Source organism: Schistocerca nitens, chromosome 3, assembly GCF_023898315.1.
Source record: "Schistocerca nitens isolate TAMUIC-IGC-003100 chromosome 3, iqSchNite1.1, whole genome shotgun sequence".
Lineage (NCBI taxonomy): Eukaryota > Metazoa > Arthropoda > Insecta > Orthoptera > Acrididae > Schistocerca > Schistocerca nitens.
The window spans coordinates 936,252,773-936,266,260 of NC_064616.1; the positions used below are offsets into that span (position 1 = coordinate 936,252,773).

General features: G+C 36.6%; 1 protein-coding gene across 1 annotated transcript in view; it reads left to right on the forward strand.

The window, feature by feature from the left end:
* The first annotated feature begins 3,368 nt into the window (after positions 1–3,368).
* The window catches only part of LOC126249013 (mesencephalic astrocyte-derived neurotrophic factor homolog), a 41,457-nt gene continuing 31,337 nt past the window's right edge, over positions 3,369–13,488 (forward strand). The window contains exons 1-2 of the mRNA XM_049950602.1: positions 3,369–3,574; positions 7,001–7,125. Coding sequence (XP_049806559.1) covers positions 3,481–3,574; positions 7,001–7,125 — 219 coding nt within the window. The 5' untranslated portion in view covers positions 3,369–3,480. The remainder of the gene's footprint in view (positions 3,575–7,000; positions 7,126–13,488) is intronic.

The following is a 13,488-nucleotide window of genomic DNA, read 5'->3' on the forward strand; positions in this document are numbered from 1 at the left end:
TAAAATTCTATATTTAATTAACAATGGTTTACAATGTATTACATGCAATAGACCTCGTTAGTTCACTTAACCTATTAATTTTACAAAATAAATTTTTACATATTTAAGTTGATATTGGGAATTTCTAAAAATTCTTCTAATGAATAGAATGGATTAGTTAACAAGAAGTTATGTACATTTTCTTTAAATAATTTATCAGGCTTGACTGACGCATTCTTAGACAATTTGTTATATATTTTAATTGCCATATACTTATGACTATTGTTAGTTTTAGCTAATCTGTTTTGTGGTAACAGCAGAGAAGTACAGATTCTTGTACAGTAGTCATGCCTTTGATTTGTTACACTTAAATTAGGTAGTTCAGCAAGTACGTAGTTAATGCTGTCAAGAATATATAAATTAATAACCGTTAAAATTCTATATTTAATTAACAATGGTTTACAATGTATTCTATTATCTACCTTAGCCATTACTCTGATTGCTTTCTTCTGGATCACCATAATTTCATTTATTTTTCTGCTGTTTCCCCAGAGTATTAACCCATACCTTAAAGCAGATTGAAAAAAGGCAAAGAACGCTGTCCTTACATACTCAAATGTCACACAACACATCAGTCTCTTCAACAAATATATAACCTAACCCCTATGTGATCAACATGAGAGTTCCATGTTAGACTGTTGTCAAGTATGATACCCAAAAACTTTGCCTTTTGTTTTTCTATTTTTGTAGTCTTTGATAGACTGAACCACATATTCTGGGTCTTTTCCTCGTTTAATAGTAGACCATTTGCATTGAACCATGATGTTGCATTTTCTGTTGCCAATTTCATACCACTTACGAGGTTATCAAATACATGGTTTACAGATAGAAAAGTTGTATCATCTGCATACATATACGTCTTTACATCTATATTTCCTGGTAAGTCATTTATGTGTACAAGGGAGAGAAGTGGTCCCACTCCGTGTTGAACCTCGAGTGTGTTTGACAGACGACTTCCTGAATTCACCACCTGTTTCATTTTACTGAGGTATGATTTGATGAGTTTTAAACTTTTATCACATATTCCATAGTACTCAAGTTTAGAGAGCAAAAGTAAGTGGTCAACACAGTCAAAGGCTTTGCTCAGATCACATAAGGTTACCTGTGTGTGGGTCTGTTGTAACGTATTTACATTACCCAATGACAGAATGTCATACGAACCAACGACAGACCCATTCATTACTCAGTGCTATTCAGAGAGGTACAGTACAATTCGATGGAGCAGTACCGATACAGTTTCGCAGAACTCACGGACATATACCTTGTATATGGGGAAGTACGTTGCAATGCTCTCAGTGCTGAATGGCTGTACAGGGAACGATTCCCTAACAGGCGTCATCCATCACGATGCATGTTTATTTCTCATTGGAATGAAGGAACTAAGGACCTGGCAACAAGAGGACCACTTGCACACCCCATTTTGAAGAGAAGGTGCTGTAACGTGTTGCAGCGGATCCCACTACAAGTATCGTCGTATTGCGTGTGAAATGGGCATTGCACATACTAGCATGTAGCGAGTACCACACGAACAACAATTACATTCATATCATCCACAACGAGTCCATACAATGCTTGTGACTGACTTTGCACCAAGGATCGCACTGCGTCAGTGATTGCTCCAATAGATCGACCAGATTTCCTCTAACTCGTGCTGTTTACTGACGAGGCCTCATTTGATCGTGATGTTATTTGAACAGCAGGATAGCTATGTGTGGGATGAGAAAAACTCTCACGCTGTAGTAGAATCACACCATCAAGTACGTTTTGTTGTGAGAATCTGGACTGACACTGTAGGCGACAATTTTATTGGGCCATATCTTCTACTTGTCCGTCTGAATGGCGACCTGTACTCGAGACTTGTACAAAGAGTTCTACCTGAGTTGTTGGAGAACTTACTCTTGGCTGCTCGTGAGAGGATGTTAATACAGCATGACGGTGCACCGCCTCATTTCAGTGTGAATGTCCGCAACCATCTCATTGCTGTATTTCCTGGTCCCTGTATTGGAACGGAAGGTCCTATTTCATGGCCTGCGAAGTCGCCTGAACTGAATCCCCTTAATTATTTCCTGTGGGTATATCTAAAGTCACTTATGTTTGAGACCCCAATGGACCAGGGACATTTGTCAGGGTGCGTCAGAATCTTGTTCGTCGATGTCATGCTTGCATTGAGGTTGATGTCCGTCAGTTTCAGCTCATTTTGTAAGATACTAAACAAATGGTACGTTCATTGTTTCAGTGACGATATTTACAGTTAACTGTAACTAACATAAATAAAAAAGTACACAGTAATGTGATTTTATTCATAATACCTCCTTAAGCTGGCTTCTCCGACCCCACGTTCCCTACCTAAAATTGTTCTATGGAGCATCCTCTATTTCCTGTTACATTTTAGCACGCTCTTACAGAAACACACTATATATGTTTCATAACTGAAATACCTTTATATAATTTTTCAAACTTTAGCCCAAACTCTTCAAACTGTAGGAACAATTTCAGATATGGCTGGCTTTGAGATGTGGAATAGATGTGGAAATCTTTGATAGGAATCACCTTTTACCAAAAACCGAAGAGTAACAGCTAGTCTTTGCTTCACAGTACTTTTTTCTGAGTTTGTGCCTTTCTTTTAAACGACTGGCTCTGGCATATTCATTTGAATTTAAAAATCCGACGGCGACATCTTAGTCAAGTTGCAAAAACCGGAAAGAACTGTCTTCCAAACTCGTCTCACATAGCACGTAACTACCTCCACTTCTTCTGTAACGTGTTTTCGTCTACCAACAACGACTATTTTTTTCTTTCGTCTGATTATATCGTCGAATATTAGTAATGCAGTACCACACATTATTCATTCACCCTCTTCACTTATAGCGTAGCTCTCGATGGAAATACATAGTGTGAAATGTTTGCCGTCAGTTCAGCATAAAAAACATTGCGAATACATGTCTAGAAATGTTTGTCGTCAGTGTACACGGTAACGTGAACAACGAACATGGTTGCAGCCTTGGTTTGAAAACAATATTTTGAACAGAAACATGTTTTTAAGTTTAATATAAATGCGGCGTAAGGTTCGAAGTTCGAGCGCTAGTGCAACACACAGGTTAATTTGCGAAGAAGTTTCATAATAGTGCACTCTTCACTATGGAGTGAAAAATTCATTCTATATAACTAATTCCTCGTTTATGTTTTGTGTACTACATTCTGCTCATCTGGGGCGAGATACGAACCATTTCTTTGTTTTATTTATTTATTTGTTTTTAAAGCGCGCACGAACATCGGATTTGACAAGCTACGTGGAGTATTGGCTGCACTGTCAAGAACGTGTACCAATAGCGTTTGAGCACATTTGTATATTCCACGCTGTCTGTGATGCATGGTGTTTGAGTGTAGAAGTGTGAGTGTGACGTGAAGTATACGGTATTTTGGTGTTGGATTACTATAACAATGGGTGCACAAAGAAATTTGACAATGGCTTTCTATTTGTTTCTGCTGGCCCTTCTTGGGTGTGGTTCCTGTCTGAAGAAATCAGATTGCGAAGGTATATTTTTTTAATATCTTTCGTTTTTATATTTTTGCAGAAAAATACCATTTTATTCAGGGGCAACTCGTGTATTTGTTGCAATTAAATCTAGAAGTAAATTACTGCAAACTTTGCTTTGTTTTATTAGTAACTTTAATTTCTAGTAAATATTAAAATATGTATATGATGGGGACGAAGTTTACACTTTGTTTATATAGATACAATCAAACATTATCGCCTTATTTGATTGATTTGGTGTTTAGAGAGAAGGAAATTATTATATCTTCAGAGGAATTGTAAAACTGCTTGATAGACCGCCCCGCTCATATTTCATAACCACAAATGTGATAGCTAATTCCAGTTACGTGTTCCCCGTATTCATAGTTACATTACAATGTGTTCGTTACATTTACGGTAATTTGCCCTAATTCTAAGCACAGTTTACACTTTTTTGTAATACGTCTATGGAATAACCATGGATATATTTGAGAATATGAATTTAACTTTTTCTGCCCGGCAAATAGCATCATTATTGTAATTAGGCCTACTGAATACGTTGCATACTTGATGTTTAGAAGTTAATAATACAGGGCAGAAATCAAAACTAGTCTAACAAAAAGCCAATAAATATTGCAAAATTGTACTTGTAGTTCATGTTACACAAAAAATTACTAGGCTACATTACATGTTATTTATAGTGACACGGTCAATTCCTGTTGAATACTCGGTACATACAGTCCATCTTTATGGAGGACAGAAATGTATTTCAAAGAAAGAAATTAGCTAAACTGGTTTTCCAGATGCAGATGTTCGTGTATCTGTAAGAAAGTTGTCAATTTTAAAAGAAAATATATTTGGCTTTTCTGCTGCTCTTGCACAGTGGCGTTTTCTATTGGAGTCATTTTTATGTGCCAATACTGTATAGAGTAAAAATTTCATAAAGTTATAGTGCATGTCTATCTCCATCTTAATGGTTGCATTATATTACACTTGTATTTCCAGACTGATGTGACAGTCACATTCTTGGGTAACAACATACCATTTTCCATCTAGGCATGCACACTCATTTATCTTCATTGTTTCTTATGGGGATGTTTAAAATCCCCAGATATCCCATTCTCCACTTTCGTGATTAGTTGACGGCATTGCAGCTGCATGTAGTGAGATTTGAGACTTCAGTGATAGGGTGGGCAGCAGAGTGCGTTAAAGTTATGTTTTGCTGCCTGCTCCCCCAACACACACACACACACACACACACACACACACACACACACACACACACACACACACACACACACACACACCTCTTGGGTGTGGTGGTAGACTGATCTGTAGTGCTGCCAAAGGTCTGGTTAGGTTAGAAGGTGGTAACTCAGTGGTGAGTTGGTGAAGCCAACAAATGTGAGAGTAGAAAATCTGGTAGTGAAGACTAATGTTCATGTCCATGTCATATTGAAAAATGTAAGGGAATTCAGTACATAACTTCTATCCGTTTTTCAATATGGCAAGGACTTAAACATAAGTCTTTGCTACTGGTCGGTTTGTTACCACAACCAGACTTTCTGCTTTCACATTTGTTAGCTTCACCAACTCGCAACAAACTTATCACCTTCCAACCTAACCTAGACCTCGGACTGCACTACAGATAAGTCTGTCGCCACACCCAATATTTCAGTGGGGGTCTAATCTATAACTTTAACCATAATTTTTTATTAATGTGAAAAATGTCAAGTTTCTCCATGGTTTGGAATCTGTGTTAAACTGTATATCACTCCATAACTGGCTGGGTCAGTCAATTTGAAGGCTGGAACACGAGGACATCTACTGCTAATAGGACCGTACCTAGTAAAGCACTGCAGTGTCCAAAGCAACACTATCTGAGAAAGCGTTGAACCATTATTTGTTTTGTAGGTAAGTAATAAATATGAACCAGTTGGGGAAAGATAATATTGGAAAATATACTAAGACTCTTATCATTAGCACTATGATGTGTTTCTTGTGTAATATCCACTCTGTGTCCATTGTGAAAAGGGGTGAACGGGACAAAGTTTGCACTTTAAACTTAAATATTTTTCAAACCGTTATAATTAATATATTGGTCTTTCTTTCAGACAATAGGTATTGAGCTGTAGTAATAAACTTTTTAGCCTTTATAAAATTTTGCTATGAGTGGAAAATTAAAACATATGTTTGTCTACTTCACTCCATCTGGGAGAAAATGTGATTGATTATCTGTTGTCGTAATCGTGAATTGTTTGACTCTAGGATGACTTCAATTGCTTTATCAACAAGTGAAAGAGAAATGTAGCATAACAATTAAAATTTAATTCTAATTTAAGAGCAACATACAAAGTAAGTTGGAGGACAAAAAGCTGTGATCACAAATTTGTTTTGTGACGTTCCGAAGAAACACACGAAGAATTCTGCTCACTGTACATTGAACTCTGATGTGTCAACTTCGAAAGAAAAATCCCCTCCCTTCCAACTATTGGGTTTGGCAAATTTTTTATAGAATTTGAAACCTAGATTCTGTCAGTCATCAGTTACAGGCTACACAAAAGGACATTTCTACAGATGACTATAATGTCTAGCTGTCCTTGTAATTTCAAAAGAATTTTCACTACATAGTGTTTCACTATTTCCTTGGAGCTGTACTGAAGAGTCATAACTTCTGTCAAGGAGTACCTTTTCTGTATATTGAAGATGCATAGCAGTAAGTGGAAATTAACAAGGAAGTCCCATCAGTAGAGCATGTTCTTCTGTAGCACTAATCATTGGGTGACTACCTTGTATTTTACCGTGAGTATTGTGAATGCTGTTTATCAGGGTTCCTGTGGGGAATTTTACATACGACTGGGCTTGTTAATGCTTATTTTTCCATTTCAAATTTCTGTTAGAGACCATTCTAAATCATCCAAGCTGTATTTCTTCAATTCACCTAATTTACATTCGTACACACACAGAAGAACTGCTTGAGACAGTCACTTCACCCCGATTCCACCAAGAATTTGCAAAGTTTTATTTGTGTGTCTGAAAGTAGGTGAGTATAATAGATAAACTTTTGCTATTCATCTAGCTGTTGTTGTTCTGTAGGGTCAGTGGACAATATAAAGATCCAGACTCAGGAGTTGGTTTATGTCAGTCACACGAATAAAAAATTTTAAACAGAATTCAGACTTTCTGAAAACGATTCATATTCAGATAGAAATTTACAAAAGTAAATATAACAACTAAAAGAAAATAATTTTTGTTGCCAATATGTAGTTATTTAACATAAAATGTTTTTGAACTTTTCCAGTCAACTTAACCCCATTGGTCAACTTCACACCATTTGACGATACCACCACCTCTCCATCTCCCTGGCTCTGGCCGCCTCCCCTCCCACCTTCTCCATGATTTCCTCACTTCTATGACAACTAGCTAACATAGTACTTTCTTCCACAGTGTGTGTGACAGTAATGGAAAAATTTAGCGGTCAGCTAAGCGATGATGTAAGATCTAAACCGACATTGATTGAAGATGAATTTAGAAAATTCTGCAAAGCTACGAAAGGAAAAGAGAACAGATTTGTAAGTATCTTTACAGCTGTAGTGACCAATCCTTAATAAAGTAGTCACAGAGTAAAGATGATCTGGTCATCCAGAATAATTGTTTATTCCATGACCAGAATAATTGTTTATTCCACAGTCAGTCTCAGATGAACATTATAATAGGGAATGTTATATTTATTGTAGTTTCGCCTATGGTATATCTGTAAACTCTTGAGAGGCTGTATGTTGTTCATGTGTAAATGTCTGTCTGGGAATTATCAAATTTATGTTGAATACATTGATATCCGGTAGCCCTTTGCATTCATAGTTGTAACATTACTTTTATATACAAATTTCATAATGGGCTGGAAGTTAAAGATCAATAATGTGTGTTCTAAAATTTTTTTCTTCACTTTTTCATAGTGTCCTAAATAGGTTGTCAGTTAAATAGCTGCATTCTTTGCATTCTAAAGACAAACATTCTGTAGTAGCTGTGAATATGGAACTTACTTAGAAGAAACTGTTGATTAAGTTCATTATGAATCTTAATTGTTTGGATAGTTCTGGTGTTGTCACAGAATGTTGGGTATTGGTGAATGACTATACAAAAAGTACATCAGATTGATTTCTGATATCTCAAAATTAGTAGGACGTGTAACTTCTTACATTATTTCCATCCCCAAATTTACCACTAATTCTCTAACAGGGCAATTTTTGTTACAGAACTTCTATGTAATCTGTCCTCTAGATTTCAGGAAAACAATCTTGTATTTCCTTGTCAAATTTTTGTGTGGCTATTAAAATGTGTAAGTGGTCCTCTGTGGAACAGCTTTTCTAGTTAGGCCTATGCAAACTGTAGCACTATCTTGCATTGGCACTGAATAATTTTAAGTATGATTTAGAATATGAAGTGGCAAGGCTTTGTTATAGTGAAATTTGTCGTCACTCTATCAAGAATCAAACAATGACACATTCTATTCTTGAATAACTTAAATTGACATTGTGTCTTAGATAGTTGCATACTGTGGTGGGTCTCAAAATTGTAATGTTTTCCTGGACAGAAATGACCATGCTGCAGTAGGATGTGTCCAACAGTGAACATGTATCCTAGTTAAAACTGTATTCTGACTTGGGACATGAAGTTGAGCTGTGCCTTCAACAGGTAATGGTGTAGCATTTTATTAGGCACAGAAGAAACTATGGGGTTTTGGAAAGAGGACAGTGTTTTGATGAATTTAAGCTTGTTGTTATGCTTTAATAGTAAGAGGTATAGCACTGACATACTAGTGGATCACACTCATATTGAACCTGGGGGTCAGGGCATGTTGGCTGGCTTATCGTGAGTCAGTACATAATCAGGATTAATAGTATTTGCACAAGTAATATGAAAGCATTGACAGTATGATGCATTTTCCTTAGTCACCACTGTACTTGTTTACTGAACACCTCACGTGTTTCCAGTAACGGTCAAGTGCAATAGTATCATGCTTATGTAGTAGGTCTGGTTCAGAATTATGATCTGGAACTCTGTTTTGGTCATTTTGGGCGGTCTTAATATGTTGGAAATGTTTTCAATGAGACTTCATAATCTAGGCAGTGTCATAAAGCTCACCATCATAAAATCTAAATTTATTACTTACTGAAGTAAGTACTCTTACTGACAGTACTATACAAGGGACACAGTGGAGAAATGGAAATATGTAAAACTGGCAAACATTCTTTTCATATCACTTTAGGTTGTTGTGGTGGTAAACTAGGAAAAAGAGACCCACTTGGTTTCCAGGATCACAAAGGCGAAAACTGGGATGGTTCCTTAATCGAGGCCACAGCCGACCACCTTAAAGCATATTACGTATGTTGTGTGTTACATTTTAGCCCATTCATTGGCATTGTATTACCTTGACAAATGCTAGATCATTGTGAGATTTTTCCTTGCATGAATAAATAAATAAACAAACCAAGAAATGACAGAAGACTACATAGGTATAAAAAGGTGTAAATATTGACTACACATCTTTATCTTGGATAAAGTGAAGCTTTGGCACCAAAGGCATGTGGGTTATCATGTAACTGGAGAATTCCTCCCCCCCCCCCCACTCTGTTACCCACTCCCCTCCACTGAAGAAACAGGAACTTACTTGGTGGTGAATGATATATTAGCACTGCATACTTTAGTCAGCAAATATCATGTTGGTTCCACATGCACAGTATGATCAGCAGGAAATATACAATATTTGTCACAGTTCAGTGAAACAAATTTCCTCCAGTGTGAGTCATAGGTTATTGCCATTTCAGTACAGTCAGTTTTCCAGTATGTGTTCAATGTATAAAATATTCTTCCAGGAATTTATTAAAGGCAGGCCATAAAACTAGTGAAGGTGCAAGTGAGTTCATAATGTCTTTATGCAACAGGTCAGTAAGTTGCATCATATTGGTGACTTCTCTTGACATTGTATAATACAAAGTAAAGCTAACTGTAGAGATTCCCAGTTTCATGTATAATGATATCATCTGCATTGTTCAGAAGAAATTAAGTGTTCACTTTGTGTACGTAAAATAAGAATATTTACCAAAACCTGCGGTAGCTTCTTTCTTAACATTACCTGTGAACTTCAATGAGATGTATACCTTAACAACATTGAATGCTGCTTTTTTTTAAAAAACCTGTATCCTGATCCCATTCAGCTTTGCTGAAAGTTATACAGACCTGCTACAAAAAATTTACTCTATATATTTTTGATATACAGATCAGAGAGTATGCAGATAATAATATAATTCATCCACTAGACATCTATAAATCCTATATCACTGTCGTGCAGTGGACTACAGCATTGGTTTGTCCTTATTTGAGTGAGTGGCAGATAGTGGTCTGTGTGCTTATTTCTTGGTGGAATGTGAGTGTGAGAACTGGCCCCATGGCTTTCCCCATGTCTTAGCAACAGGTACGAGGTTGTGCCCAGTGTTGATATCACATCTGAGCCAGCATGGGATGCCTTGTCTGTTGGGGCCAGAGGCCATTTTTCCTACCAAGTCCATACATGCTTAAAGAGTGTGTATGTTGATCATTGGGGGCTCCATCATCAGCCAGATACTGGAACTTCTCGATAAAAGAAAAGGCACGTTGGGATAAAAGGCCAGTGTAAACTTCCTATGTTGGCGAGTTCTTGTTGGATATGTGAAGGCAGCTCTGCAGGAACTATTGAACAAAATGAGTGCAACCAATTGCAAATCGAGTCCATGTCAGCATGGATTATGTTTATATCCATGTTCTGAGGAGATACTGGTTCCTTTAGATGGTTGCTGATTTGGTAGAGAGAGCATGTGGGGTGGAAGGACGTGCCACTATCTGCTGCATCACACCCAAAACCATTTAAGGTTGTCTAATTTCAGAGTTGAGCAGATGGCCTAAACCATATCCTTAAATGATTTAGCAACAATCTCAGATGTGATTCCTTGACTTTTCACTATAAAGTAAACTAGGTCACAAGATCAAGAATGCACATTCTTAAACAGTATGATCAAATATTCCCCATAGCTTGTCAGTTTCGATGTTCGTATGCACACCCAAAAGAGAAAAAGAAGAAGAAAAGACTCGTGCAATTAAAATGTTTCAAATTAATTTAAGATAAACTACAACAGGAAGGGAAAAGCTGTTTCACATATCTGTGTAAAATATCAGGAGGCATCACATCTAATGCAGCTCACAAATGTGGTAAAACCCCCAATTAAAAGTGCCCTACAATAACTTCAAGAATCTTGGCGAACTGCACATCAAATAATAGTTTGGGGAAGGAAAACATTAAATTAACATCTCATTACCTATGTAACAGATTTCTGTTCCCATATGTCAAAGAAAAGAGGCAAGGACAACAATTTTTCTAATTTGAAAAGTCTCTTGGGTTCTTGGAAAACTGTTCCCAAGGTGCTAACATCAGAGGTGTCAAAAAAAAAAAAAAAAAAAACCCAAAGTTTGTTTGAATAGAAGTGCATAAACTTAAATGTTAAAAGGGTGACAATCATATTTGACTTTGGAGATGAAGATGTGAAGTACGAATTGATAAAATTCAGGAGCATTGTATAGTACCCCCTTGACCAGTTGTTCCCAGCCTTTCTGTTACTATTCCCCCTAAGTGAAATTAGACGTTACCAAGTAACCCCCGCCCTCATTTTTTTTTACACCCCCACCATCATCATCATTAGTGCCTAACCAAACGTTAGAATGAAGAAGAATTTTATTAGAACAATTTTATTTTTAAATGATAAAAGATCAGTCATATTTAGTTTTTGTAACTGTTTTATCAAACCTCAAACTAATGAATCAAATAGACAATTGGTGCTGCTTATTTCAAACAACAGTTTTTTTTTCTTTTTTTATGGAATGATAAAGCACTTCACAAAGCATCATGTGTGTTACCTACAGTTCCTCCACACAAAAGAAAACTATCAACAGTGAGGATACACCCTTGTTACAAAGCATGTCTCCTTTGCACCACTCCTCTCCCTAGCAACACTGGCTTCACCCACACCCTGTACCACCATTCAAAATCAACCAAATTAAATTGTGTGCACTATATTTAGGCCTATTGTTAGTAAATCACTAGATTGCTGAACTCATTATATCTGAAATAGAAGGAATTGGAAGACTTCAGGATGCCAACACTTTGTTTTTTACCAGTGCTAATAATTGATGATGATGATGATAATGATAATGATAATGATAATAATAATAATAGGGCCCTACAGCATTGTAGTAGCCATTACATGTTTACTGTTTTCCTGTCAATTAGTTCATTTATTGTTGCAAAGAGAATAATGAGGCAATTTATGGTCTATAGTGGGAACTTCTTACAATTCAGAGAAATAATTTTCTTGATACATTTAAGTTTGTTATTTTTGTCTTGTTTTACTGTCACAGATGGAAGGAGCAAGGTATGTGTGTACCAGCTGGACTACTCGCGCATTAATGCTAGTATGGAAATGAATAACGTAGTTACGTCAGTCTTACAAAATAATTATTTTTATTTATTTATTTATTTATTATTATTATTGTTATTAATTTCATGGCCAAAGCATAATTGAACCGTTTTCTTTTTATCCATCAGAAAATTTCATTTTAACTCTCTGGTGTAATTACTGCCAGGTTGAGAACCACTGCCATACACCAATAGTTGTCAAGCTGCAGCCTTTGGGCCGCATGCAGTCTGAATAAAGTGTTTGGCTGCCTGTGGTTCTCAGCTGTGTGTTATGACAACATATGGCTGAGGACCCAGGGCTGCACGAACAAGTGATGCAGGCTACAGTTTGACAACCACTGCCCTAGACCATTAAATACTGAGCAAGGTTTTGATGGGTGGAAAATACCCACTATGGCTTACTAGCTGTGTTAGACATTGCTACAGAAGCAAAGAGAATCTCATCACAGAGTTAAGCAAAGTAAAAGCTTTGAAGCTTTGTTTACAAAGAAAAGCTGAGTGAAGCCTCAAAGTGCTAAAGGATAGCAACACAAGACATGTCAATGAATTCAAAAGTAGAATTATGCCAGTCTCTCTCAACCATAATCCTAAGAACTTTTGGTCTTATGTATACTCAGTCAGCAGATTGAAATCATCTTGTCAGTTGCTCTGTGGCCATATTGGTACCAAAACAGGTTACAGAAAGGATAGGTCAAAATAATGAAATTAGACATCTGAAACTCTTTTACTACAGAAAATGTAACACAGTTCATCCTTCGTCATCACGCAAACACCAAAATGACATGTATTACGATAAGTGATTATGGGACAGAAAATCAATTAAAACTGCTCGACATTAGAAAGTCGTATAGACCTGATGAGATTCTGCCAGAGATTTGAGAGATATTACATGAAAGAAATTGTTCCCATTCCAGCTGTGTTTTCTTGTAAGCCACTGAAGCATTAAGGGTACCAAGTGATTGGAAAATAGAAATACTAATAATGACAAAGGGCTTTAATACATATACTGTAAAGTAATTATCAAAACACAGACACCTTTCAAGAGGTTTGCAGGATGCTCTGAGATTAACACCAGATATGATTTTTATAACACACATCTGTTCTCTGAAAATACTATTCATGTAACTTGAATTTCCTCAGAAAATGATTGTTTAACTCGTTAGTGAATGGGAATATTGAGAATAAACTAGTTCCTTCACTTTTAAATCATCTATAGCAGTAATCATATGTGCTGCAAACATAGCTGAACTGGGGCAGTTCATTAGTTCTGTGCATTGGATTTACCAGTTGAGGCTGTGATCTATCTATAGTCCCAAAAACTTAGCACGTTATACTTCCTGTATTTTATTGTCTGAAAAACTTTTAGTTATAGCGTGTGGAGTTTTGTGAGAAATACTTAAGTGTATGCACTGAGTCGTGGCACAACTGA